Here is a 26,586-nt window from a genome sequence, read left to right as displayed (position 1 = left end):
TGTATCCGAAATACAGGTTGTTTTCCACCAGCGCTTTTTTCCAGATTGGTCTCTGGATAGATGTGTGGGTGGATGGATGTTGGCAGTGTAATTTTTTTTTCCCTTAAGGATTTACTTAGGATCTGTGAATAAAACTGAATTGTTTTCATTGTCATAAACCTGACATGACTATAGCAGATTCCAATAGAACCCGCTCAAGCAGCTATACTAATAATTTAGTTTGAATTATGTATTTGTTTACTCATATTGATGTGCCACATATATCTTGATTATGTGTCACTGTGAATATAAAGCTCATTGTGGTCAAAATTAGATATGCAGGAGAACGGTCTCTAAGGACATACTGTTTTCATCCAGAGCTTCTGACAAGAGACGAGTACCCGTAATTGCTGCTCAAATATTGAAAAGGTGCTACGGTTTCTAACTAGGATGCCCTTTCCAACTCTTTTCAAAACTCACCCCATCCCTTTCTTCTCCCTGTTTTAACAGCCCCCTTTTCCCTCCTGGTGCGTGTGCCATGCCGTCTGATTGCTCCCTTTTGCAATATGTGGGTTACATGGATCGAGCACTTGTGTAATCTAGTACATGTAGTACCTAGGACATCTTCTAGCATTTTCTTTTGGGGAGTCCACGAAAATGAATAGGAAGTGGTAACATTAAAGTGGATTTTTATAAACACAAGCGTTGTTCTTAAATTGAGACCATCATTCACAGGGATTTGTACTAACCAGAAGCCCTTGAGTTTCTGAGTTGTTGGGTTTGATGGGAGGGTGGCATGAGGGGTGGGTGTTGCCGATGCTTCTCATCCCCTCCAGCAGTAAGGTAAATATAAATTAATTCCAGTATCCTCTGCTCCCTCAAGGACAAAATTGCAGCTTGCTTGTCATGGCCTCTGATTCTCAATCACATCACAGCAGCAGATAACTGTTCCTCTCTGATCGTGCATCGCTAAATTCAAACCCAACAATGACTTTTGATTTTCCCGGGGTTATAGGAGAAGAGACCCTCTTCACAGCTGTAAACTATATTTGAGGGCACGTTTTGCTTTTCCAATCTATTTTTGCCTTCCCAAGCCCTCTTGATCTATCTGTGCATTCAGACAAGAGAATATCATGCGTAAGAAAAAAATAAGTATGATAACTTCTGCAAAACATTACAAACATTTCTCAGTTTTGCAAATGAATCTTTCAATTCACAGAGGATCAGAGGTAATTACAGAAAAACTATTTGTTAGGCTGCTGAATAACTGTGCAGCTTAATGGTATGAAAAATAACAAAAAGGTTGCATTTGAATGTCAATTTATAGCCTGCTCTCAGATAAGTAAAATGAGGGCCAGCTGATTCCATCAATATGTATTGTAGCTCTATGAAAAGAATGTACTGAATTTTTAAAAGCATAATGTGATTATCAAGTTTTATAAATCAGTGTCGATACTTTGAATTTAGCAAAGTGCATGGGTGAAGTCCCTGTTTTAATTTAAATTATATTTACGTTTTAAATCTTGAATGAATTTAAATGTAGGAAATGGATAATGTAATATTAAAGACAAGGACTGGATTAAACTTCCAGAGTAGAAGAGATCTGGCTGACTTCAGTAGAAGCTGAATCAGCCCTTGACGTGAAAGGGAGAAGTGCACACCGATATAATCTGTTTACATTACTCTGCTACTACCACGGTAAGCAAAGAACTCAGAGCAGGGTTGGATGGAATGTCACTGATTGTCATGGATTTGGTGGGACTTGATGATCTTAAGGGTCTTTTCCAATCTCAATGATTCCATTATAAAAAAAAAAAAAATAAATCCATTTGGTCTTTTTGCAGATGTGTTTCATTTCTCTGCAAATCTTAGGCAATTGATTCAAAATTCTTTTCAGTTCTGAGTTTGTTAAACAATTTTTATGTCTTACGTTCGCTAACGCGAGGGGAAAAAATTAAAAAAAAAGAAAACCCCACAGAAAATGAAAACGATTGAAAACTTTGAACAGGGCCTGAAGAATGGCATTTTGTTTAACTGATGTTTTCTGGCATGGCTTGCACATCTGTGACGGAAATTTTACTCTTTCTTGTTTTCTTTTGGTATTATCAGCAACCTGAAATGCAATTTGTCCTTTAGTCCTGACCTCTACAACTTAATGTATTGTATTAATGGTAGGTGTGTGGCCTGTCTTAGTCACCTCTTTGCAGATGGAGCTGCTGAACTTTGGAATCCTCAACTACAAATTCAGCTCTGAATTCAAGAACTTGAATATGCAACCTGTCCTCAGTTTGCCCTCCTCCTTGTCCTCCTTTCCAGGATGCACAGACAAAATACACTCCTCGCACTCCACCCAGTTAGTGGGTGGGTACGTTTCTTCTGCACTCGTCCACGCCTGAGGAAGATGCATTTTGCAGTAGTCTGACATGTTTTACATCTTTCTCATGGCAATGAGGGGTCAAAAAAATGAACAAACACGAAGGAGGTAGAAGATGTTGAGCAAGTCTTTGGTTAAAACTTGTGACAATCTGTCCATGAGCAGATAAGAACAGAACATAACCCAACTTTGTTCTTGTCTTGCTCATCTTTCTTCTGGAGACTGTAATAAAATACACCAAAATGGTCTAAGAAAAAGACAAAACTTTTCAACTGGATTGTTATTTTTCTCCCAAAGAGTGACTTAAGGAATAAATCTGAGAAATATGGTTCACATCTTTTCCTTGCTGGCTCCCTCCCACACACATGTACACACTGAGACGCACTGCAATCTGTACTCCTCTAATGTGTTCTGATATGCTGAAACAAATACAAATGGAACATTAATTTTGAGGCAGTGTTTGTTTCTTGTACTAGCAACTTGTACAGAAGTCTTTCCACTATGCCCTGATATGTTTATATTATTTTATAGATATTCCACAGCTTTCTGTATTTTCTCAGCCTTTAAAAATACAACAACTTCAGAGAGGTGTATATCTGCCTGATAACCAGTCCTGTTTGGTTGCTTGAATTTTTAGCTCAAAAATATCTTATATTCTGTTATTTTTAACGGAAGTATCACCAATTAGTGAGGTCTTTTCCTGACAATTTCAGAGCCCGTTTCAGGCACTCAGTCACTCTTGAATCAGGTCATTACACAGCACTTCAGACAAACGAACACGATATTTGCTGCAGTATGTGGTTTCTGTAGCTAAACATAAATAAAATTGCATTTTTACGATAGCATCTCTGTTTCTCAGGATTTGTGAAGATAGATTTGTCAGTTTTATAAGGCAAAAGACTTGTTATAAGCAGCAGGTTTGTATAGGTAAAGGATTGCACAAAGAAAACAGCCACTAACAGGAGAAATAGCTTTGTCCTACATGTTGATTATCTTAGCAAAGTCATCAGAGAAACACTTGATAAAGTCAAAATACAACTTAATAAGTTTCAAATATAAGAGATGTAAACCAAGTGCCGTTGTTTTTATGAATTCAGTGATTCAGAATTGGTTTGATTTCTCTTTCAGAAGTAGACCTTCCTCTACTTCTCATTTAAAATATTATTAGAGTAGAGATTTCACTGAGTCAGGGAAGCATGAAATAGCCATTTCCAAGCAATGTGGTGATGATAATAATAATAAAAGATGTGCTATTTTCTAGGAATCTGCGTTCTATTCAGGTACTTAATTTCAGTTAAAATGCAAGACAGCTTATGACTTTTTAAAGAGAACCTTGAAGCAGTTTTGGATGATTTAATTACATAAAGGAAAACTGGATTAAACTGAATTTCTTTGCGTTAAACAAATGATGAACTTAATTTTGTGCAGCCAATCCTTCTCTGCCTTAAAGGCTACTCCTCTCTAAGACCACTTGTATGTGTATCTGTCAAGGAAAGACAGTATAGAAGCATTTTAAGCATGTTTATGAAGTGCTCAAGTGTTTATGGGAGTTGAACAGATGCATTATGTTCTGTTAGTTATGACACAGGACCAGAAAGTTGAATGATAAGCTCTAGTTAATCTTAGTATTACTTGTTGCCTGCAGTAACAATGTTCACAGTGCTTAGTGGTTTGCATTACAATTTCCAATGATACACACGCATCTCGGGTAAGTGCGGTTTTTCCAAGGAGGAAGGAATATGTTGATCACAATAAGAACTTGTGTGGGTCTGGGGCCTCCAGAAGTTCAGGATTAGAGACACTAAATGGCTTGATAATGAGATTTTTTAAATTTGACTTTGATTATCTCATCTACCTTGTCATTTTTCTATCAAATGCTACAGCCTTTTTTAATCCTAAGTTTCAATGGATACTATACTCAAAGATGAGTGCCAGCAAGTTGTGCATTTCAAGCATTTAACACTCCAATAGAATCTGGGAAGAAAATTCCAAGAGCTTTTTAGGTTCTTACAGTTCTTGTAAATATGCATTTCTTAATTCAGCTGTGCTTTTCATTATTTTTGGAAATTTATTTATTATCACTAGTAAGCTCCATGAGTTATTTTTACGTTGGGTCCTCCTTTCCCTATATCCATCTAGACATGCCTTTCTTCATGTGTGCCTCACGCATCAACAGCATCCTGTTGGATCCTAGAACTGTGGGCAATAAATGAGACTTCAACGGGGATGTAAAAGAGCTGTACTTCTAGGAAATTAGGCGTACAATTTGCATATGAGTTTCTTACAGCTACACGCTCTGCTGTGCCAGTGCTGTCCACAGATGACCAACTGAACGTATTTGAAATTTAAAACTAAGTTCTTTTCAGCAGCCTTTCCCTGAAAAGAGTTTGGGTAAGCCAGACTAGTGAAATTATCTCATGATTTTTTAATCTTCCACTTCGATGTGTTCCATTTTCCAACCAAGTCACGGCTCCTAAAGTGCCTATCGTAACCATAGACTCGTGTTGCAAGATGCAACGCAGGACTTTTTTAAACTGTGCATCATGAGAAATAGAAGTGATGAAGCTTTTACAAATGTGGTTAGTTTCTTAGAGAGAGTATCGCTGTCTTTACACTCTTGCATGATTTTTCATAAAATTATTGAAGACAACTTAAAAAATCAGTCTTATTCTCTACCTGGTACAGGGAAGAAGGCTCAGTCTCCCTTAATTCTCTTGACTGGGCGATTTGTTGGGAAAAAAAACCCAAACCAAATAAAATACACCCCAGTAATTAAAACTCAGTTTTGTCACTGGTTTAGAAAAAACTGACTCTCAGTTCATCCCAATGACGGAAAGTTCTGAACATGGAATACTGATCAGTATGAAGGCCACAGCTGCCCGTGCAAATGTAAGAGTTTGTGCACTCCATGGATTAGAGGGGATCCACTACAATCACTTTATACTTCAAAGGTATTGGGCATTGCTAACAGAGGTAGTTTTAAACTCGAGAGGGACATCCTCTGCCTCTATATTTCACCGCTGAGAATTTTACAGCCATTAAAACTATGAAATTTTAGATGAAACTATTTTATCTTGACACTTTTTTCATCCACGAGAGAAATCTGGATTTGCTTAGTGAGAATGTGATAATTTGGATAGGTACACTCAGGTGATGTTTATTTACAGGGAAGACACTTGGCACAAAGTGACATTTCATTGAAAAGTTCGCAAAGACAAAATAATGCAATGTATTCACTTTGATGGGCAGTACAAGCAGTAGATAAAATTCCCTCTCCATATCTCTCTCTCTCTCTTTCTCAACAATGAATTTCAGCATAGTCACAAGAACCCTAATAGGCGGTGGATATCCCCTTGTTTGGAGACTTCCAAGCAGTTGGGTCTCTCTTGTGTTTAGTAAATTAATTTTTTAAATTAATTCTCATCAAGTTTCTAATTATAATATCTTTAAATTTAATGTTTGTATTTCTGATGAAAGACAAACATTTTGGGGGCAGTCACAAGGGACATGAATAATTTCTTTAGAAGCTTATCTAATTAATTACATTTCTCTGTAATGTCTTTAAAATTTGAACTGCTGTCATTTCATTAATTTAGATAAAAGTAAATCTTTAGTGTTTAAATATGACACTAGTGCTGAGAATTCTGATAAGCTCAAGATTTATTGTCTCTGTTCTTATCAAGTTAAAATAAAAAAAAAAGTGTGTTTAAAATGTTTGGGATTCATGATTTGCATATTGGGTTTTATTTGATTTCAAATACATTGCTGTTTCATGACATAAGTGTGCACCTCACCTGTTAATAAGTAAGATCATATGATGCAAAACAGACATAAATATTACTCCTACAGTACATTGGTGGGGATTTCTTTTTCTTCTGTAACATTTTTCTTTCTGAACCAAAATTTTTGACTCTTTCAAATGGGAGGTATTTAAAATCTGGTGTGTTGTAATCTTTCATATCCTACACAGGTGGAATTTTAATATTTCAGGTTATCCAGCAAACATAAAGGCTTTGGTGCTGTTGCTAGTACATTTGATGATAGCCCGGCTTTTGGTCTTTTGAAACAATTATTTTTATGCTTATTTCAAAGTAATGTTAGCAGAGCAATTGAGAATTGCACATTTAGATTTATAGGTGGAGCCTCAAAAATTATGTCTGTCTTTAGCATACAAGGGGAAAAAAAGGATGCAAGAGGTAGGGTTTGCTTAGGTCTCAATATGATCGACTTTGATGGAAACCACAGAAGATACACTGTATGTAGTGGTCCTTCCTTTAGGCATCTCCACCACTGGTGGGGCTGCCACCAGATGCTACCTACCTACTGGTGGTGCCTGCCTTACTTCTACTTTGTAGGCGTTTGTTATGAGAGGTACGGTGAGCACTGGGCAATTGGAACTCCTGTGCTGCCTTCCCCTACGCCAGTTCTTCACTGCCAGAGAACAGAACCCTCATGGACTGAGGACAGCTTGGCGCCCAGAGCTGCTGAGCTCTCACAACACCTCCAAGTTGATAACGCTGTGTCACGGTAGCAGCTTTCTTACCTGCAATAATAATTTAGGCAAAAGCACACCGTTCAGTTACAAGTCAAACCTAGATTTTGAGTCACATTGTGTGCAGCTTTTCAAATTGTTGATATTATAAGCAAGAGAAAATACTGTGTGTGTAAAGTTACACTCACTAGGAGATGAGTTTGGAAACTAGTAGTGAGTTACTTGTAGAGATGGGCATGTGCTATCGAACAGGTTTTAAACTCTTTGGTCACCTCAGTTTAAACTGAAGTTATGTTTTTGCTCTTTGGGGAAAAGCAATTAAAATATTTATAAATAGTCTCTTAAAATACACGAGCTACAATGAACTGAAGGAAGAACACTAGAAACTGACTGTGAAATCTATTCAGAGTGTAAACTGTTGGTTTAGTTTTTCTTTCCTTACGGCTTATTCTACTTTCTACAGGACTTAACCCTTTAATGCAAAATTGCTCTTCATTATAAATAACGAGGTTTAGTGAAGAAAGAAGTTCATAGGTCATATTTTTGGTCAGTGGCAGAAGAAGTGCTTTAATACGCCAATATACTACCTAGTTTTGTCTGTCCATCTGCCATCTATCTTTCTCACAATGTGGGTCTCCACATTAATCGTATTTGTAATGAAGAACTAATAGATGTGCAGTCAGAACAACTAATAAGAATAAAATGCTCTGTACACTGCCAAAGAACAACAAAGAAATAAGTCTGTATTGTTTACAGCCTTCCTTTTTCTTTGTATAATTGACTTTATCAATAAAACAATACAGGCTTCATCAAAGAAAAATCTTACCAATTTAGTGCAAGAAAGGTCTTCATTGAGCTAATCTCCAACAAATGTTGTTTGCAATAGGGATCTATTTAATCTTTTCAACCATTAAATACTGGCCATCCGTCTTTATCTCATGCTCCGACTCTACGATCCAGTACAGATTAGACAGCCCAATTAAGCAAGGAACGAAGACAGGAAGAGCATGCTTCTATATAAGCATTTATGTAATGATCCCAAATTAAATATGCTTTGCTTTGATTTCTTTTCTTAGGGAACCACAGTCAAGTGTCCCGGGTACCTGTTGCTATCAAAGTTCTTGATGTGAATGACAATGCTCCTGAGTTTGCATCAGAGCATGAAGCCTTTTTATGTGAGAATGGGAAGCCTGGACAAGTAAGTGTTTCCGTGGTTTTATTTCATGTGTATGAATACGGGGTAGAGCTTCTCCCTCTCATCTTTTCTCATCATTATTCCCCATATATGTGCCTATATGTTCATGCTAACAACTCTTAACATTCATTTCATGTAAACTTATGCTCACATTCTGTGGCACATCTATGTATGGACATGGACATTTTTTAAAGTATAAATTTTAAATTGAAGTCCGGTAACTTGGGGAAATACCCAGAAAAGACTGCTGTGTCTTTAAGCTCCCACTGATTAAACTCTGTTTGATGGAGCTCATCATGACACAGGTTCATGTGTGTTAGTAGGTTAAAGTATAATACAACCTGAGTTCTAATTCATATGTTGCAGATAGCTCTAGGTATAACTTAGAAGAAACACTGTAAAAAAAACCAATTAAATTATTTCCCCTTGCCCATATCTCAGTTCTAATCTCTATCTATTTAGTTCTTACTAACTTTTCTGTGACAGTTGAGAAAAAAACAAGAAAGGACACTATAACCTGGTGGAAAGTCAAGTAAATTTTAACTGCCTTTAAAGTATCTGAAGAGTAACGGGGTGTTGGAGAAGTGGAGTTCCGCTTTATATTTCACCAAAACAAAAAAAGCCTTAACAAGTTATTTGTAGGTTGATTTAGTGAAATAAAATGGTTGGCAAAGAGATTTACACAACACTCTCCAAGGTGAAATAAACACAGCAAAGGATCCGAAGCAAAATTTAACCTGTACAGGCTTTTCCAAAGCAAATTAAGGAGATTTCTCAAAATCCATTTTGAAGGACAAATGTGCAGAAATAGGGAAGAATACCTCATATGCCACGTAAGATTCAAGAAAATGTACAGACTGTTAGAAAGTGTAAATGAGATTTAACTGTTGTCCAGGTTGAGAAACACTGCGTGTTTCAACAATTCACTGTTTTTAAACTTTCTAATTTATTTCTAGATTGTGACATTTTATTTAAATAAACAGCAGCTGACAGCATGACGCTAGTCTTGTTAATCCAACTATTCCTGTGTCTCATGTGGGCGTTAGGCATTACATTCACTTTTCTCCAAAGAAGGTTACCTGACAATAGTGGTAGAAGTTTTCTTTTAGGAGTATTAAAAGATGACCTATATCCTCGTATATGACAACTTGCCTCTGCCAAGACTGGATTGTTACAGAAGATGGTTTGACTTCTAGCACCCCTTTTTTGTTTATTAAAAAGGTGTAAAAAATGTGTTGTTTAAGAACTGAGAGTTCTCCTTAACCACTGAAAAGCAGATTTTTCAAATGTGCCCTTCCGGGCAGACAGTTATGTTGCTGTTGGTATTTAAGTTCTTCCATCTCAGGGAGGATTTCTGTTCAGCTCAGGGTGGATATCAGATGCTGAGTAGTTAGGTTTTCAAGGATATATTAAATTCTAATGAGTATGCCTTTATCGAGGACTCAGTAAGCTTCCCCAGAATCGGAAAGCTGTGTTGCACGGTGTTTTCTGAATGAATTTATCTAGGAATTCCTATCAGATTTCAGAGGTGGTGAAAAACGTTCACATTTCATTTTGGAATAAAACAATAAATGAGATGATTAAGAGTCAGCTGTAAAAGAGGCTTTTGCTTAAGCACTTATGGAAAACTTTCATTAAACCGTGATACTATTCATCTTATGATCACTTCTTAGACTCTTGATCTGATGGCAGATGTCATTCTTGAGCATGAACCCCTGTGTGAACTTTACAGATGGTTATTAAATATTTGGCTGCCAGCATGAATGAGGTGGCACTGATCCTGTAATTTATTCTGTGTTTTAAACAAATAAGATTATTGGAACAGTAACCAGTGCAGAATAATCACCAAGGTTATGTTCTAAATTTAAGTTATCATTCATAAATTATCTGTTCTTGCAAAGGTTTTAGTATCTGCAGTGCTTGATTGGGTTTTCTTATGTTTAGAAGTGTTGAAAAAAATCAGATTAATCAGTCAAGATGTAAAATTAAAACAATTAAATATGTCTCAGCTATTCAATAGCTAATATAAGGAAGATGCTACTCTTTTACATAGTAACACAAGCCTAATTTGGATAGTTCTCCAAAGTTTAAACCTGAATGTTACATGTTCTGTAAAGGCACAGTTATATTACGGTATTCCAATCTGTTTACATTTGCAGTTCAACTTAAATCTAAGTTTAAATCAAACTTGAATTACCAGAAGAGAGATTACATTTGAACCTTTTACGAAACCTTATTTGCAGCCCTTAAATACGTTGAAACATCTATTCCAGTTCACTCTCTAAGTGTTCTATTTTGGGTACTGATATAATTGCAAGTGGCAAGTGCAGCTGCTGGTGATGTGACAGAATGTATTAAAAACTGTTGATGTATAACGTTGCCAGATGCATTTTCTTTGCTTTAACCTACCCTAACAGTAGAGGTACCACAGCCAGTAGGAGAGGAAAGGGACAGGAGGAGGAAATGTGTTTGTCCATGCATATATTTATGTGTTCCTTGCACATTTTTTCACACAACAGAAAGGTGCCAGAAATGTTTTTTTGACAGTTTTAGGGGATTAAAGTAAGATTTGGTGGTACTGTTACCGTGCCTCTAAGTTAACCATAGACCAGCTCATGCCTTTCCCTGCATACTTCCACTTACTAAAGCCAGAACTGCCCAGCTAAATTATTTTCCTGTACTCCTAGAACAGAACACCTCTATTTCTGAGTAGGGAAAGTGCCTCACTCGATGTTCCCCAGTCCATAACCAGACTTTTCTAGTGAACTGCTGTTTGCTTGAAACAAAGCTACTTAATTGTCAAACGCTAACGTACAGTGGACAATGATGTATCAGTGCTCAAGCCAGTGTTTAAGCTGCAGCGATATGAAACTGAGTACAGTGTTCCTCCAGTCTGTCTCAATTTGTCTCTGTTTTATTCAGTTTTCCTAATAAAATTGGCTTTCTCGAATGGAAGGAAGCTTCAGACAGATCTTTGTCTCTCTGAAGAATCAAGCTTATTCAAATGGCAAAACACGGGTTCTAGCAGCAAAGGCTCTGGCTGAAAAAGCAAAGTTAAGATTGTACTGTGATGAGTCTGCTGCTCATGGTATTATGAGTCCACAAAGTAATTCAGAGATAACCACAAACACCAAGGTAACTGCAAAAGTTTTTCAGAGTTGGAAGAACAGTTTTCGTGAGATGATGACGTTGATCCAAGGGCTGGAGCACCTTCCATCTGAGGACAGGCTGAGAGAGTTGGGCTTATTCAGCCTAGAGAAAAGAAGGTTCCAGGCAGACCTTAGAGCAGCTTAAGGAGCTTAAGCAAAGCTGAGGAGGCGCTCTTGATCAGGGAGGGCAGGGATAGGATGGGATAGAGGAGGAATAGCTTTATGCTGCAAGAGAGGACATATAGATGAGGTCTTAGGAACTGTTTTCCTGTGAGAGTGGTGAGGCCCTGGCCCAGGTTGCCCAGAGAAGTTGTGGCTGCCCCATCCCTGGAGGTGTTCAAGGCCAGGTTGGTTGGAAACGGATGATCTTTAAGGTTCCTCCCAACACAAACCATTCTACAATTCTGTGATTCTATGAATTAAAGTAGGCAACACTTTACTAATGATAAGGAACCATCCTAAGTCAGGGTATCAAGTACATTGCAAAAACTTTGAGGCACTATCACATATTAAAATCCAACATAGATTGTTATGATACATTGATGAGAACGTTGCTATTCTATTTGCTCTTTTACATCATTCGTTATGATTATACTGATAATCTTTTATAAATACTATTTCAGGCATGCATGGCTTTGTAGAAATGCAGTACAAACCTGCAGACTATAACGCTGAGTTGTCCTGGGGGATCATTTAACTATTCATTTCAACCCAGAGCTGCCTGTTAAGCAAAATATGCTGATTGACTATGTTTCTACTGAATGTATGTACAGAATCAAATAGATGCATGAATTTTTAATGCAACATCAAAGTTGAAATTTTACATGGAAGAATTTCAGAAATTTCAAGATTGAAGAGCCAAAGGGTTATTAACTTTCGCTCTGGTGATGATGGATGTGTAGTGAAAAAAATCAGTTCTTGTCGTCTTTATTATTAGTATTGCCCAATTCTGCTGTGTGGAACACCTTTGTTGTTACTGAGAAAGGTAAGGCAGGTCAGACCTGGAAGATTCTCTACCATATTATGAACCACGAATTATGAGTTGGAGACTCACTTCGATATTGTTCCACTACCTGATCACACAACACTGAGCAATAAAGTACATTCATCAAAGTATACTCATAAAAATGTGGTAATGAGAAGTCCTGGACTTTTCTCACTCCTACAGAGTAAAAGGTACAGCAGCTTTGTACCACTGTATATATGTTATGTTTTTTTTTATTGAAAGATCTTATTTTAATGCAAACGCACAAAGAAATAAGGTTGCTATGGGAACACTAACTCCTAATTCCTTGATGTGTGCATGTAACACAACAAATGTAGTATTCCACTAAGCCTGTCTTTTGCATATGATTTTCTGTTTTCAGAGAAAGAATTATTTGGGAAGCATTGAAGGGAATAGATGGAAAGAACTGAAATAAAAGAAAGAATTCTGTAGGACATTGAGAAGCATCTCTAGTTCCTCCCCTCCAGCAACTGCCCCCCCTCAAAAAAACAAAAACCAGCAAAGGACAAAGACTATGCCCAGTTTCTATTTCTTGCAAATTTTGAGTCTGGATGATGTTCTAACCTTATTTAATAAAATTTCCATCAGCTGCAAATCTGTATTACTACTGCTCTTGGCTACTGACTTCCAGGTACATTAATTGAAAAGCTGGAGAAGTGAATTTTTGCAGCCAGTTCTATTACATAACGCTGGAAAGAATTAACACTTATGTAGCCAGTAGAGATAAAATTGCATAACCATCTGATAAACCACACCTATCATCCACTTGATCTTCCAGACCTCACTGTGCCATTATCCTTTTTCCCTGTTGCTTTCCCATTCTATCAGCATTAGAAAAACAGAACAATCATGAAATATATCTATCTAAAGATACTTATCTGGGATCCATTCTAAATTGCACTTAGGTGTGATGCAGAATTGCTATTAACAAGTCCTGCCCTGGCCCCATGTGAATATTTTGGTACCTTACACCTGTGCAAAGAGCGAGATGAAAGTGTTCCACATCTGTAAACAGGTCCATCTCTGCAGTGGGACAGACAACATCTGCTTATATATTTTTCAGTTGTTTATGTTTATCCATACTCTGTAGGTCTCTAGGATCCGTTCTGCAGCTGTTACATTGAAGAAGTATTTCTTTCAGCAAAAGCTATGTTAGACTTTTTTGTCCATCTCCTCTAATACATCTGTTTGAAATCAAGATTTCCACATTGGCAGATGAAAATATCCAAAAAAAAAAAAAAGAATCTATTTCTGTGGTATTTAAACAATCTAAAACCTTTTCCATTAGATTTTTGATAGTAAATCTGATCTATCCAGAAATTGATTGGGTGAGGAATTAATTCATAGAATCATAGAATGTTTTGGATTGGACGAGACCTCGAAGATCACGCAGTTCCACCCTCTGTCGTGGGCAGGGACACCTCCCACTGGATCAGGGGCTCCAAGTCCCATCCAACCTGGCCTGGAACCCCTCCAGGGATGGGGCAGCCACCACTGCTCTGGGCACCCTGGGCCAGGGCCTCCCCACCCTCACAGGAAAACATTTCTTCCTAACATCCCATCTAAATCTTTCCACTTTCAGCATAAAACTATTCACCTATGTCCTATGACTGCTCTGTCTTGAATTCCTCCTTAGGTTGTCTCATAATTCCGTATGCCTATAACAATACCTGCTCAAACATCTTTTTACACACAGAACTTCAAATATTTATGTTTTGATATTGCTCCTCACAGTTATCTAGTAAGATCTCATTCTTTATTTGACTTTTGAAGAACACAGGAGAAAGAACAGATATTGGCTATTAACATATATGTAAACATATGCAGATTGATAGTTTTTTCTTCTGCAGTAAGACCAGTATAAAATATTTGTTATTAGCATTTTTTTAATGAAACATTGACGATTTAAAGAATAAGTCTATGAATTTGGACAGGATCAGACCTTGTTTCCATTTTTTATTCCACTTTAAAATGAAATTTGTAGCAATTCCTAATTTGAATTTAATTGTCCAAGAAATTATTGGTCCGTTGCTTTAGGCATCACAAAAGTAACTACGTAAGACAAAAATATTACAGAATTCAATGGATATGGGAAAGGTCAATAATTCTCATTAGATTTCATATAAACCTCATCTAGCATGAGCTAACTAGCACTGAAATTCAGCTCTGAGGGCGGGATCTGGATCCATAGTTGCCTTTGTTTCTACTTCTCTGGAAAATGCTTGGAAGCAAAAGTAATTGCACCAAATATTGAAAAAAAAAATAATTCAAAGCTCATTTTAAAATGAAAATCTTTGCTTTTATATTTCAATGAAACTTTGAATTGTTTGAAGATATCAACCGCAGTACCTTTCTGATAAATATTGAAAGTAAATAGTGATAAATACCATGCAGATAATCTGGTTGTTGATATATATAATATGAGGTGATTCATATGAAGTTTATTCAAAGTTATTCACACTATCCAAACACTCCTTCCTTTTCTAACCTCAGTATCCTGCATTATTCTGGGAATTATTTTTTAATAATACTATTTTAAAGCAAACATACATAGGACAGAAATAACTAAGTTTTTGTTAAAATTAAGAAAATAATTAATTGGAGACTTTGAATTTTCCTTTTTTCAAATTAGCTTTTTTCTCGTATAAAAATTCATACTATAAGTTAATTAAAAATATAAAATCATTCACAGGATCAGTGGTTTGGGCTGGAAGGACCTTAAAGATGATCCAATTCCAACCCCCCTGCCATGGGCAGGGATACCTCCCACTGGATAAGAGGGCTCCAAGCCCCATCTAAGCTGGACTGGGGCAGGGGTGGGGTAGCTGGGACTTCTCTGGGCAGCCTGGGCCAGGGCCTCCTCACCCTCAAGGTGAAGAAAGAACTGGCTGGATGCCGTTATGTTCAACATAGCGTTAAAACAGTGAAAGGGTCTTGTCAGCTATGGTTCTACTGGGTGAAGTTCTGCCTCCATCTGTATAAAATTCATTAATGCAGTCAAGAGAGGATTCTATCCTTTAATCTTTTTAAAATTAAATATTTAATTTAGAGCCTAAAGCCTAATCTTAATTTGACAGAAAATGCTTGTACTAGATATTCTCAGGCTCAAGCCCAATACTGGCTACGTGATCTGAAGCAACTAATCGTAGAACCATAGAACAGCTTGGGTTGAGAGGGACCTTAAAGCTCATCCAGTTCCAACCTCCCTGCCGTGGGTGGGGACACCTCCCACTGGATCAGGCTGCCCATAACTAATGTTATGATCAACACGCGTGCAGGAATCTAATCCAGAGATGAAATAATCTTTAGATGCTTGATAATCTTTAGAGGTCTCTTCAGAAATCCATTTTTAACTTAAGTACTTGCTGCCTTTCCAGCTGCAAGAACTTTATTCATTCCGGAGCAGTGTTTCTTGTGATTTTGATGAGCCAATAAGATTTGCAGCTAAGTGCGGCGTAGCACCTGATGTCACTTGGCTGAGGTGACACACTGTACAGGAGCTGTGAATGAACATTTCAGTGAAGAGAAAAATGATGATGGGAAAAGGAAGAAAGGCTTAAAGATAGATTCAGTAATTTGGTCCAGTGAGAAGCGAGGCCATGTGAAAGAAAGACTCAGCACTGGCATCATAGTTTTTCTGAAACACAGTTTTCCTTTGTCATTGCCGAATAATAATTTATTATTTGCCTACATCAGCAGCAGTTTTTATTGGCCTTCCCTATGTACCTTTCTCTCCGTATTCTCTGCATCCTTGCTGGAAACAGTTTAAATGGACCGGATACTGTCCCTGTTCCCTAGACTTTCAGTCTAAGTTTGGTAGAAGCCTTGCAAGAGTATAAATTAGCATTTTTAATTTGGCATGTAGACAAGCGAGAACTTATCTGATAGAATGGATTTTTTTTTCAATACTGTTTGTTTAGCAGGAGTGTGAATACTTAATGAGAGCATTTTCTGTTGTAGGTAATTCAGATCGTCAGTGCCATCGACAAAGATGATCCTAAAAATGGGCATTATTTCCTGTACAGTCTTCTTCCTGAAATGGTCAACAATCCAAATTTCACCATCAAGAAAAATGAAGGTAAATATAAGACATATCTAATGCGTTTTGGAACAAGTTAGTTTGAATTGCTGTGTTGACTTCCAGTTACTTTAGCAGTTTTTTTACCTTTGGGCAACTACAATGTAATCTGTTTAATGGTACCTTCTTTATAGCTATTAAGCCATTTCCATTATCTGTAGAGTAGATAAGAAGAAGATAATAGGAACTGAATACTGAATTCGCATCCAGAAGACAGCTCTCTGGCTTAAATAAAATGAAAGGATGGATTTACAGCCTGTTTTATTTCTGTCAATTTGAAATTCCAGAGATATGCTGTAAGATGAAAATCTGAAACAGTGTTGATAAAGAATTGTTGATCCTGCATTGACTGGATATAGATGGGAGCATAAAATTAAGTATCTACTAAATCCCCCCAAAGAAATACTTTTTGAGCAGGTTTGTTGTCTGTATGAGGGTCCCAAAATATTTCAGTTAGGCACTTTTGCTAGAAGGAGAAAACTGCCAGGTCAGCAAAGCCCAGAAGGGCACTTTGTATCGCTGTGCTTTAGAGCACTTCTGGAAGGGCATAACATCATTTTGTAGTACTATAGAAGTGGAATTTCCCGCATGATGGAAAAAATCACCCATTTAATATTGTTGAGCAATAAATTTACAGTGATCATTTTCTTTGGCACTCAGATATATTTGAAGGTCATGTGGGAAAGAGCTAGGAATGATCACAAGAATGCTAAAGACAGAGATTTATGTATTTGTATTTAAATATTCAGCAAGGTTTTCCATCTTGGCTTGCTTATTTATTTATTTATTTATTTTTAAATTAAGCACTGTCCTGTCAGAAATATTAGTCAAATTCAGTCTTGTTTCTCTTATTTGAAATGGTAATGAAGGAAGTCCCTAGGTAGTGCAGTACTAATGGGAAGATGTATGTGTGAGGTGTAAGTACACGAGTGTAAAAATAATTAATACACAAAATGTCAACTAAGAAAATGCTGTTTTCATTTTTTATTCTAGCTGTTCCAACCAAGAAGAATGATGGCACCGTTTTGTTAAATTATACTCTAAATTCTTAAATCTTCTTAAATATATCTTAAATTTTTCTTTTCATTAGATGTGTTTTTTCTCTTATAGCATTCAAGTGTGTCTCTACTTATATTTGTACATTCATGTAGGAAATAAGTCTCTCTACGTGTTCTGCACGTTTAGGAGAAGATAAACCTCTTCAAAATGCATTTCATAGTCATCAGTAGGGTAACACAAAGCGAATTAAGCATTGTAAATGTGAGGTGGTTTGCTTTGCACAGCATGATAAAGTAAAAAAGGTCTTAGCATTTCTCTTCATGTTTAAATACTTGTCTCACATCACCAATTAGCTTTGTCCTTGCAATCTGTTATCTGTTTAAGACCCACTCTGGCTCCTAGTCACAGCCAATGGCAAAACGACTCCTGATCGGAATGGAAGTGAGGAACCTTTCTCTATAACATGGGTTAGAAAAATAAGTTCAGTTTTGTTACAACATCACCACTCAGTCGTACACAATCTTAATGCATTTGAATCTGTTAAATGCATAAATCTTCTTAAAACAACCAACTGAAATCTCTTGAAATTAAAAATCCACTTAAAGTGACTTTTCTGATTTAATCTCTCGGTATCCAAGAATAAAATTCTAACTATGCATACTATGTTTTTCTATCAAGATTGCTTAGCCAGGGATGCAGTCCATGGTTGATGCTAGAAAATGACTCCCACAGGAAGCAAATATTCCTGTCAAAGCCAAAATCAGAGTATAATTTTGTTAAGGTGAGATTTCATGTCATTTAAACATCACAAATCTTTAGTAAGTCTTTATTTAGTTATGCCACTCAAACAATGAACTTCCTCGTGACTTTCTCTTGCACATATCTGCTAGATAAGTACGAGTGACTGTTCTTGTTGAAAGAACTCCAGTATTCCTAAAAAATCTGAACTGGCATGTCATATTTCTCCTTAGTTGTAGTGATGAGTGTCTGGGCTGTCCAAAAGTGGTGCAGTTTATTAGAAGCAATGTAAGGAAATGTCTATAACAAACCGTACTCTCAGTTCTGGAGGGTTGTGTTTCTGAGAATCAGAACAGTGCACAACCCACTTAGGTTTGGCAACAAAAAACGTTCCCTCATGCTGGTGGGCAAAATCCTTGACTCTTCCTGACTGTGACCTCAGCCTCAGCTTTCTCCCACATTCTTGGCCCTGCCAGATTCTTCAAGACAGCAGCGACTGACTTGATGGCTGCTGAAGAAATGCTATCCTCTTACGGATATTATAAATAGATTGCATTTTCTCAGCAAACCTAATATAGAAAACCAATTTTTATTTGCTAGAATTAGTAATGTTTTTTTGTTTTCTTTAAACAATTTTTCATACCTTGCCTTTCTCCAAAATTCTTTTAAGTGCAGGGATAAACAAAACTCCCCTTCCTCAAGAGTGTTTGTGCAATGATACTACTCTTCTGGGTTCTTCTTCCTTTGTGCTTTAGGTAACATCGTGGCATTTGGCAATTACTTCTCTGCTTCCCAGAGTAATGGTGTTATCTGGTCGCACTTATACACAAATAGTGCAGTTTGGCATTTGCCATGAGAAGAAAGCCGTGATGTTCTGTTTCTGTCCCTCATACTAAAGAATGTACATAATACCTGTAATTTGGAATTAAAATACATGCACTTTGGAATGTTCTCTTTCTATATGGAATGTGACTATAACCATTAATTAATTTAGCTTGTTGCCTACAGGCTAATTTTATTATTTAAACTTTCCTGGTTGCCCCAAACTAAGTTTACATAATTCTTCAGTCATTAACTGCGCTGCCCAAATATGCTATTAATATTATGACTGGCTACGTTGTTATTGCCAGAGAACTTTAGCTGAGTGACATGAAGCTGTATCTTAATCAGAAAGCACAAAAAAAACCCAAAACACTTCTCCTAAGATTCTATTATGTATTTTAAAAATTATCCTGTGATCATAGCAGAGTTTATTCCTTGAAATTAAATAAATGTGTCCTTTGTTAGTTTATTAGTTTGGTCTGTTAAATTTGGAAGGCTCTGAGGAGACCTTATAGCGACCTTCCAGTACCTGAAGGAGCTACAAAAAAGCTGGGAAGGGTTGTTTTACATAGGGGATAGGATGAGGGACAATGGGTATAAACTGGAGAGGGGCAGATTTAGACTGGACAGAAGGAGGAATTTCTTCACCATGAGAGTGGTGAGGCCCTGGCCCAGGTTGCCCAGGGAAGCTGTGGCTGCCCCATCCCTGGAGGTGTTCAAGGCCAGGTTGGATGGGCCTTGGGCAGCCTGAGCCAGTGGGAGGTGTCCCTGCCCATGGAAGGGGGTGGAACTGGATGGGCTTTAAGGTCCTTTCCAACCCAAAGTATTGTATGATTCTGTGATTTGCACGTGTACAATCCCATCTGTGGAGAAGCTGCCCAAAACTGTGGAGGCTTTAGTGCCTTTCTGGTGCAAGTGATGTAAAATGTACATTTAAACGTCTCTGGAGCATCTCTTAGCGATATCTCTTTCTCATATCTCCTGATCTGTTCTTTTCTAAGCTCAAATGTCTGTTACTGAGTAGGCTTTAGGCCTTGGCTAAGTGGGCACCTGGTGAGGATCTGCAGTAAAGCAATCCTACTCTCAAACTGTAACACAAGGGACGCTGATCATTTACATTACCAGATACATAAACTTTTATCCCTTCACAAACAAAGTTATGTGATAAAAATTTAAGAAGTTAATACGTCAACGCAACATGAAAATTATGTAAGATTTTCTGTGTCAGTCCTGGTGCCTAAATGCGTGACTCCATGGCATAACAAGTCCCTGACTGCCTCAAGTCACACAGACTGTCTGGTCACTAACTTTTCACAGGATTTGTGCTGGAGCAGAAATGGGAAAAAATGAAAATGATGTTTTGTGTAGTGTTCCTGACGAAGTTTAAACCAGAAAAAAAACAACAACAAAAACTTGAGTTGAAATTAGCTGATGTTTAGGCAGGTGTTGGTGCACTTCAACACTGTGTTGTAGGTTCCTTAGCTGAATGGAATTAACCCTTCCAAGAAGCTGTGGGATCACAATAAATGACAAAATACTGTCAGGAATTTAGACAACTAATGAGGATTTTGCACTGTCATGGCATCAGTAAATAGAAATGAGAGTTCTGGAGATGGAATTAGCATTTGTTGACATTCTTTTTTTCAGGTGAGTGGTCTTCACAAAGCATTACCTAAAATCTAATGCCATTTCATAGATCATCTCCTGCTTCCCAAACAATACTCTCACACCAATACCTGTTTTCAGCATTGAATTCCTAATGTTCTTGTGGTTTCCTTAGATTGTTCAAGTGGGAACAGAATTTTGTGATAAAAGCTTTTGTGTTTCCACAGTTGCAAACATTTTGATATGCTGCCAATGCAATTTTTACTTTCAAAACCCAGCAAGTACATCTTTGCCATGAGGTAAAAAGGCTTAAAGTTTTGCCCAAAAGATGTTTCCATCGCTATTCTATTTTTCTTACGCCAAATTCTGTTTCCTAATGGAATGAGCCCTGAATCAAATGTTCTACAGTGCCTTTGGATGCAGTAACTCTTCTTATAGAAGAAATGGTGCATCTCTACTGTATAAATGTGATATTACATACCTTTTAGTAGGTCTTATATGGTAGAAACAATGACAGGAACATGGCTTGGAACGCAGGCAGCTCTTAGGATTGAGAGAACCATCTTAATGGTACACGTTCGTATTCCTGCAGAAGTCTATTCGCCTTATAAGTAATCAGCCTCCCCTCTGCCCAAAATATTCCCTGTCCCTCTGGTGATTTGAGCTCTGAATTCCGGCCAAATTGATTTTAGTGAATGCATAATAAAGAAATGTGGCTTTTTTTCTTTCTAAATTACAGCATTATATATACTTCATATATATATACAGTGAAGAACTTTTCTGTTGGTTCTCTATAATGATCTTAATATTAATTCTCAGCCACATATAGTCTGTTATACCTAAGATACCTATAATAGCTCCAGGAATGTTCATGTTTAAATGTCCACTTCTTTTGTTCTTTCTGTCTAGCAAGTTTAATCTGTCACTTATGTCATTGTGCTGCCTCGAAAGTGTAAGGAATGTGTCAGGTATTTAAAAGGAAATAGCCTGGTATAATCACTTCAATCACTAGTATACAAATGCATGCCTTTGTATACTATTGCACATCTTATTCTAAAATATTTGCTGTTTCTCATCACCTCTTTACCATTAGTAACTAAATATTTCTAAACTATTTAGAAATAGCCAGAGAAGACAAATACACCCAACCTCTCTTCTAGATATCCGAAATAATAAGCCCAAATGATCAGCCCTACTTCGTTTTTGCAAGCACTTCTGTGTCATTGTGGTTTTAGTGTAGTAAAGCCTAGATTTTTTTCTCCTCCTCTTTTTCCTGGAAATATTTTTAGCAGCACCTGTCAGATGCATACCTGGAGGGTGAGTCTTTTGTTCCCACAAGAGTAACTCTGAGGCATTAAGATGAGTTTCTTTCCCTGCATCGGTTTCCTCTTGCATTTCTCGGTGAGTCTCTCTGCCATTGTCTCAGCTGCCAGCTGAAGCTCTTCTGTGCTTTTGATTGACTTTTCTTTCCCAATGTGTCCCTCCAAGAGCTAAGAGGTGGCATTGCTGTTTCATTACCCTTCTTCTACTTTACCCAATTTCAAAGTTAACCCACTGACCTCAGGTACAAATTGCCTTAGCAGGGACATCATTAAACCCATCATTTCCTGATGGACGTACAGTGTACGTCTAGGATAGCAGGGCCCATATGGTCCCTTGGATATGAGCACTAAATCCTCATACGTTTTTGCAGCTTCATGTAGTTCTTCCAGAGCCCCGGGAAACGTGGTGGCCCAGCTGCCACTCACGCCACAGGGTGTTTCGCGATGGCAATTCTCTAGGGAAAGCCATGCTTATATCCTTCTAATGTGTTTAATTATCATCCCATTTCTTTTATATGCCAATAATTAGACTTTCAAAGCACAATTCTAAAACTTACAAAATCACATCCTTGTTAGTGGTTTTCCTGAAAAGTAGAATTAAGTGATGGGATCATGGATGTGTCATGCATCCTATACATTTTTCTACCATGTTTGTCAACATTAGTGGTGCGAATAACATATAGAAGACTTATCTAAAATTGTGAAAGACTACGCTGCATAGTCTAGGAAACAGCATTGATCAACATCTCTCTTAATAGGCATAGTTTTGTCATCAGGGATCACAAGGAATACTTGCATAGCGAGGTGCATTCACTGCGAAAAAAGGACAGTTAATGATAAATTATTCCAATAGATAAAAACCCAACAAACACAAACTAACCTGTAACCTGGCACTTCTCTGCCAGCTTCTGCCATCCACAGGCACACGTTGTGCTTCTCCAGGAGTTCATAGTGTGAAAAAATGCATTATAAATATCACACTATCAATCATTTTCTCAGCATGGCATTAAAACTGGAGCTGTTTAAATAGCAAAGTTCAACACTTTTATAAACTGAGGATACCAGAGCCACCTCAGATTATTGATTTTTTAAATGAATGATATAGTTAATAATGGAATTGTTAATATAAAATTATTGAAAGATTTCCTTTCTAGTGTGGTTGAAAGATTTTGTTAAATAAGTTCTTTTTTGCATATGTTACAAATTGTAAGTTTTAGAAGTTAAAAACAAGGAAGCATAAAGAAGATGATATTTTGCTGGCTGGAAAGGTCTTAAGTTTTATCAAAACAAATTGTCATAGTTAACATAGCTGAACTTCATGAAACATTTTAGTTCTGTGGATTTTGACTATTCTAACATGAAATCATATTTCAAAAACCTCTTAATTCTATTTCAGATGCATACTTACCTTTCCCAGTTAAAAACTAAATGGGGTTTATAGGTCTGAACTACCACATTCTAAAGACGTTCTACAAGTTATACCACACTGTTGGGCCCGAGTACCTTTCTAAGTATGACGTCTCAGGTGTGTCTTGGTCTGTGTACTGGAAAGCATTTAAGAATTCTGATCCAGTGTGTGGTGATAAGAGAACACTGCGTTCCCTTAGCTCCCTCACTGAAGGCAGGGATGTCATGGTCTGAAAAAAGGAAAAGACAGATTCTACCTTCCACTCAATTAATATACAAAAAAAGTGTTATTCAGGCAGCACAAATACTTTTCCTGGAGTGAATGATTGTGCATTCGGTGGTAAGTGTTGAGTCCCTGTAATAATTTGTTCTTATTGCAGGGGAAATGTGGTTCATTATTTATTATTTTCAGGATTCTTCATCCTTAGTCCTTAGACAATCGACCTCATTGAAACTGCTTTGGATAGGAAACTGTGTTAGATCATTCTTTGTAGGAAAAGTAATCAATTTGCTTATTTACATATCTGACAGAATTCTAAGATGTAATGTCATCCTGTGAAGTAATAGACTGTGTCTAAAGACTTGAAAAGATGAGCCCTTTCTGCTAGTGATAAAGTGGTGAGCAACATGAGGTGGAAATCGGTACTATAGATCTTTAGACTAGTCTCAAATTCTAGAAGGCTGGTAGAATTTCAGTTAAATGATAGTATTAGCAAGGGACTCCAATATATCCCAGTAATGCTCAGAAGTTCTGTCTTGCCAGGCAGCAAATGCATTTCCATTTTCATTGTATGCCTTCACATTGCAGTTGAAGTAATATATTCAACTCCTTTCTACTGTACTGTTTTGTGGTCCTAGCAAGGTTACGCTTTTCCATGGTGCAGTAGTGTTAGTCCCATCTAGTCTGACAGTGTCAGTGAAAATATTTGCAGTATATATCTTTCATACATGATAGCTTTCTGCTTCCTTTTCTCCCTCTTCCTTTACTATCATTACTACGGATTGTGTTCTGTTATTCCCTGATGTTCTATTTTTCCTTGATGGTGAATATCAATTGAGTGTGATTTGAAACAACTTCCGGGGCATAGAACAATTGATGTTATTTTCTGAAGTGAAGATTACTTCAATGTATGTGGGAAACGAGCATTTTTCCACTCCCGTCCTTTGTCTACCTCTTCCTTCACTGACATCTACTTCTGCTGTCTTTCCCATCTTTCTTCTTGCATGCAGATCATGGCTCTTTCTGGATTCCCAGTTAGAACCACAAAACAAGTGGAGACTAAGTGCAATTCCTCTGCAAATATATGTTTTAGCCCTGTCTGGACGATTTACACCTTCTTACAATCATTATAGGCTTTTCACCACTTCAGTGGGCTAAAGAAATGAATCCTTCTCGGTGCACAGAGCTTTTCTAGCTGAAAATGAATGCCAGAAAAGTAGAATCAGCTCCTCAAAGGCCAACTCAGCTCCCAAGCTCCTCCACAATTTGACCGTCCTGTCTGTTCTGTCCATCTGAAACCTTATTCACTCCTCTCCTGTATTCAGGATGCAGGGCTCCAGACAGATTCCCTCTCTCCTCCGCCCTAAGCCAGATGCGATCCATCAAGTCTTCATTCGACTGGACAGGCCAACCTGATGAATGAACAAGCGAGGAGGGGGCCATCTGGTAAGCCGATTGTCCTCTTTTAGGCATCTTTAGGCTCTTCTTCAGCTCTGCTGTGTTCCCCAGCACGTCTCTCCTTTTTATAGTTTTGCAGCTGACAAAGTGCTTCCCTGGGAGCACTTCTTTTCCAAATGCTGTTTAACCTTTCAGTCCTGTTTTAGTTTAGCTTTGTGATGACAACTTCTTTCCAAGCCTCGCAAATACAAACTTTCAGACAAATAGAGAGGAGTTGCATATGCGCATTGGAAAATAAGACTGCCTTCCACAGCGTCACATCCTTGCAGATTTATCATACGAATCGATCACAATTACATAGCTATTGTAGGACATTGATGGAAACATGACCCAGCCCAAAACAACGTGTGAGTGATGAAATACAGAATAAGACCGTATACATGCAGCACACTATTATGCATACATGACAGAAGACACTTTTACTTCACTCGTTCTTATTTTTAATTTATTATTTGTGCTGCTAACAACACAATGTCGACAACACATCAATTATGTTTCATTTTATAAATCAAACTAATTAAGAACCAGATGTGATCTGAATGAAAAAAGATATGAGGTCAGTGTTGTGCACAATATGTACAACAGCGCTTACTCATGATGAGGAGAGGGATTGGACAGCTGTGAATTTTCCTGCAGTAGGGGTTTTACCATGCTCAGACAGTGTAACGGACTTATTTCTCTTTTTCCAGTTTATTTCTTTAATTTCATAATAAAACTAAAGAAAAGTGAGCAACACTGCTGTGACTTTAAAAGACTAAGTAAGGGATAAAAGGTTATGAAAATAAAATAGAATTGGAAAATAATTTGGTCAGCAAATTAGCATGAAAATAAATCTATTTTAGTAATAAAATGGAACATAGATGAAAGAAATAACAGAGATAAGAACAAATTGAGTCTTCAGTGTGACTTAATTTCATATGCATAATGGAGAAAATAAACATTAAATCGGTGTCTCACAAATGAATTGCTTAGCAGACAGAAAGGCGTTGTTCCAAACGAGTACGAAATTTAACTAAGTGCTATCAGGACAACAGTAGGATCCATAGCGCCATTTCTCTGGAATTTGTCTTCCAATGAAACATTGCTCCAATAGCCCTTTAACCGTCAAAAGTTCCCTGAGAGCTTTAAAAACATAATTCCTTGAAAGCTAACACAACTCATGATAATTTTATTCTAGAAGTATTTCACATTTATAATTAAGAAGATACAGAATATTTGGAGATAAGTTTACAGATTTTCAGCCAGCTATCTTCTGAAAGCATGTTAGGAGATTTCTGCCCAACTACCACTTCTGGGGTTTCATAGGTGGATCTAACTCCTCCAGGTTTCCTTCAGGAAAGAATTTCTGCAGTGGAAGTGTTCATAGACAATGTGCTGACTATGTTCAAGTTCTTGTCAATGGGTTTAATTCATTGAATAGCAGGAAGGAAGTTCTGGTAGAGCCTCTACACCCTTCACAGAGACATACTGCATCGTCAGACGTCCTCCTCTATTTTCAATTCACTCTTAGGTTTTGCTTTGCTTTGAATATTTGGATTTTCTCTCTAAGACCCCAATTGGTAATTACAGCACAAGACCTGTTTTCTTACTATTTTTGCACCCTTCACATTTATTGGTTACTTTCATAACGGAATGTTTCTTTGTTTTATCATGCTCTAAACACAGGCTGTTGAGGAGGAATAACAATTAATGCATTAGTTGCTCTGATTGTACTTTTCTTTTGTCACTTAATGAGAAACTAG

The 26,586-nt window shown here is 37.3% G+C and overlaps 1 protein-coding gene across 3 annotated transcripts in view; it reads left to right on the top strand.

Annotated features, from left to right (window-relative positions):
* Nucleotides 1-26,586, top strand: part of CDH8 (cadherin 8) — a 226,884-nt gene that overhangs the window by 176,684 nt on the left and 23,614 nt on the right. For all 3 annotated transcript variants that reach the window (XM_054078926.1, XM_054078923.1, XM_054078924.1), the window contains exons 10-11: nt 7,922-8,043; nt 16,156-16,273. In XM_054078926.1, coding sequence (XP_053934901.1) covers nt 7,922-8,043; nt 16,156-16,273 — 240 coding nt within the window. The remainder of the gene's footprint in view (nt 1-7,921; nt 8,044-16,155; nt 16,274-26,586) is intronic.

This window comes from Cuculus canorus, chromosome 13 (assembly GCF_017976375.1).
Source record: "Cuculus canorus isolate bCucCan1 chromosome 13, bCucCan1.pri, whole genome shotgun sequence".
In the NCBI taxonomy this organism is placed as follows: domain Eukaryota; kingdom Metazoa; phylum Chordata; class Aves; order Cuculiformes; family Cuculidae; genus Cuculus; species Cuculus canorus.
The sequence above is the reverse complement of the archived record's forward strand: the minus strand, read 5'-3'. Positions and strand labels throughout refer to the sequence as shown.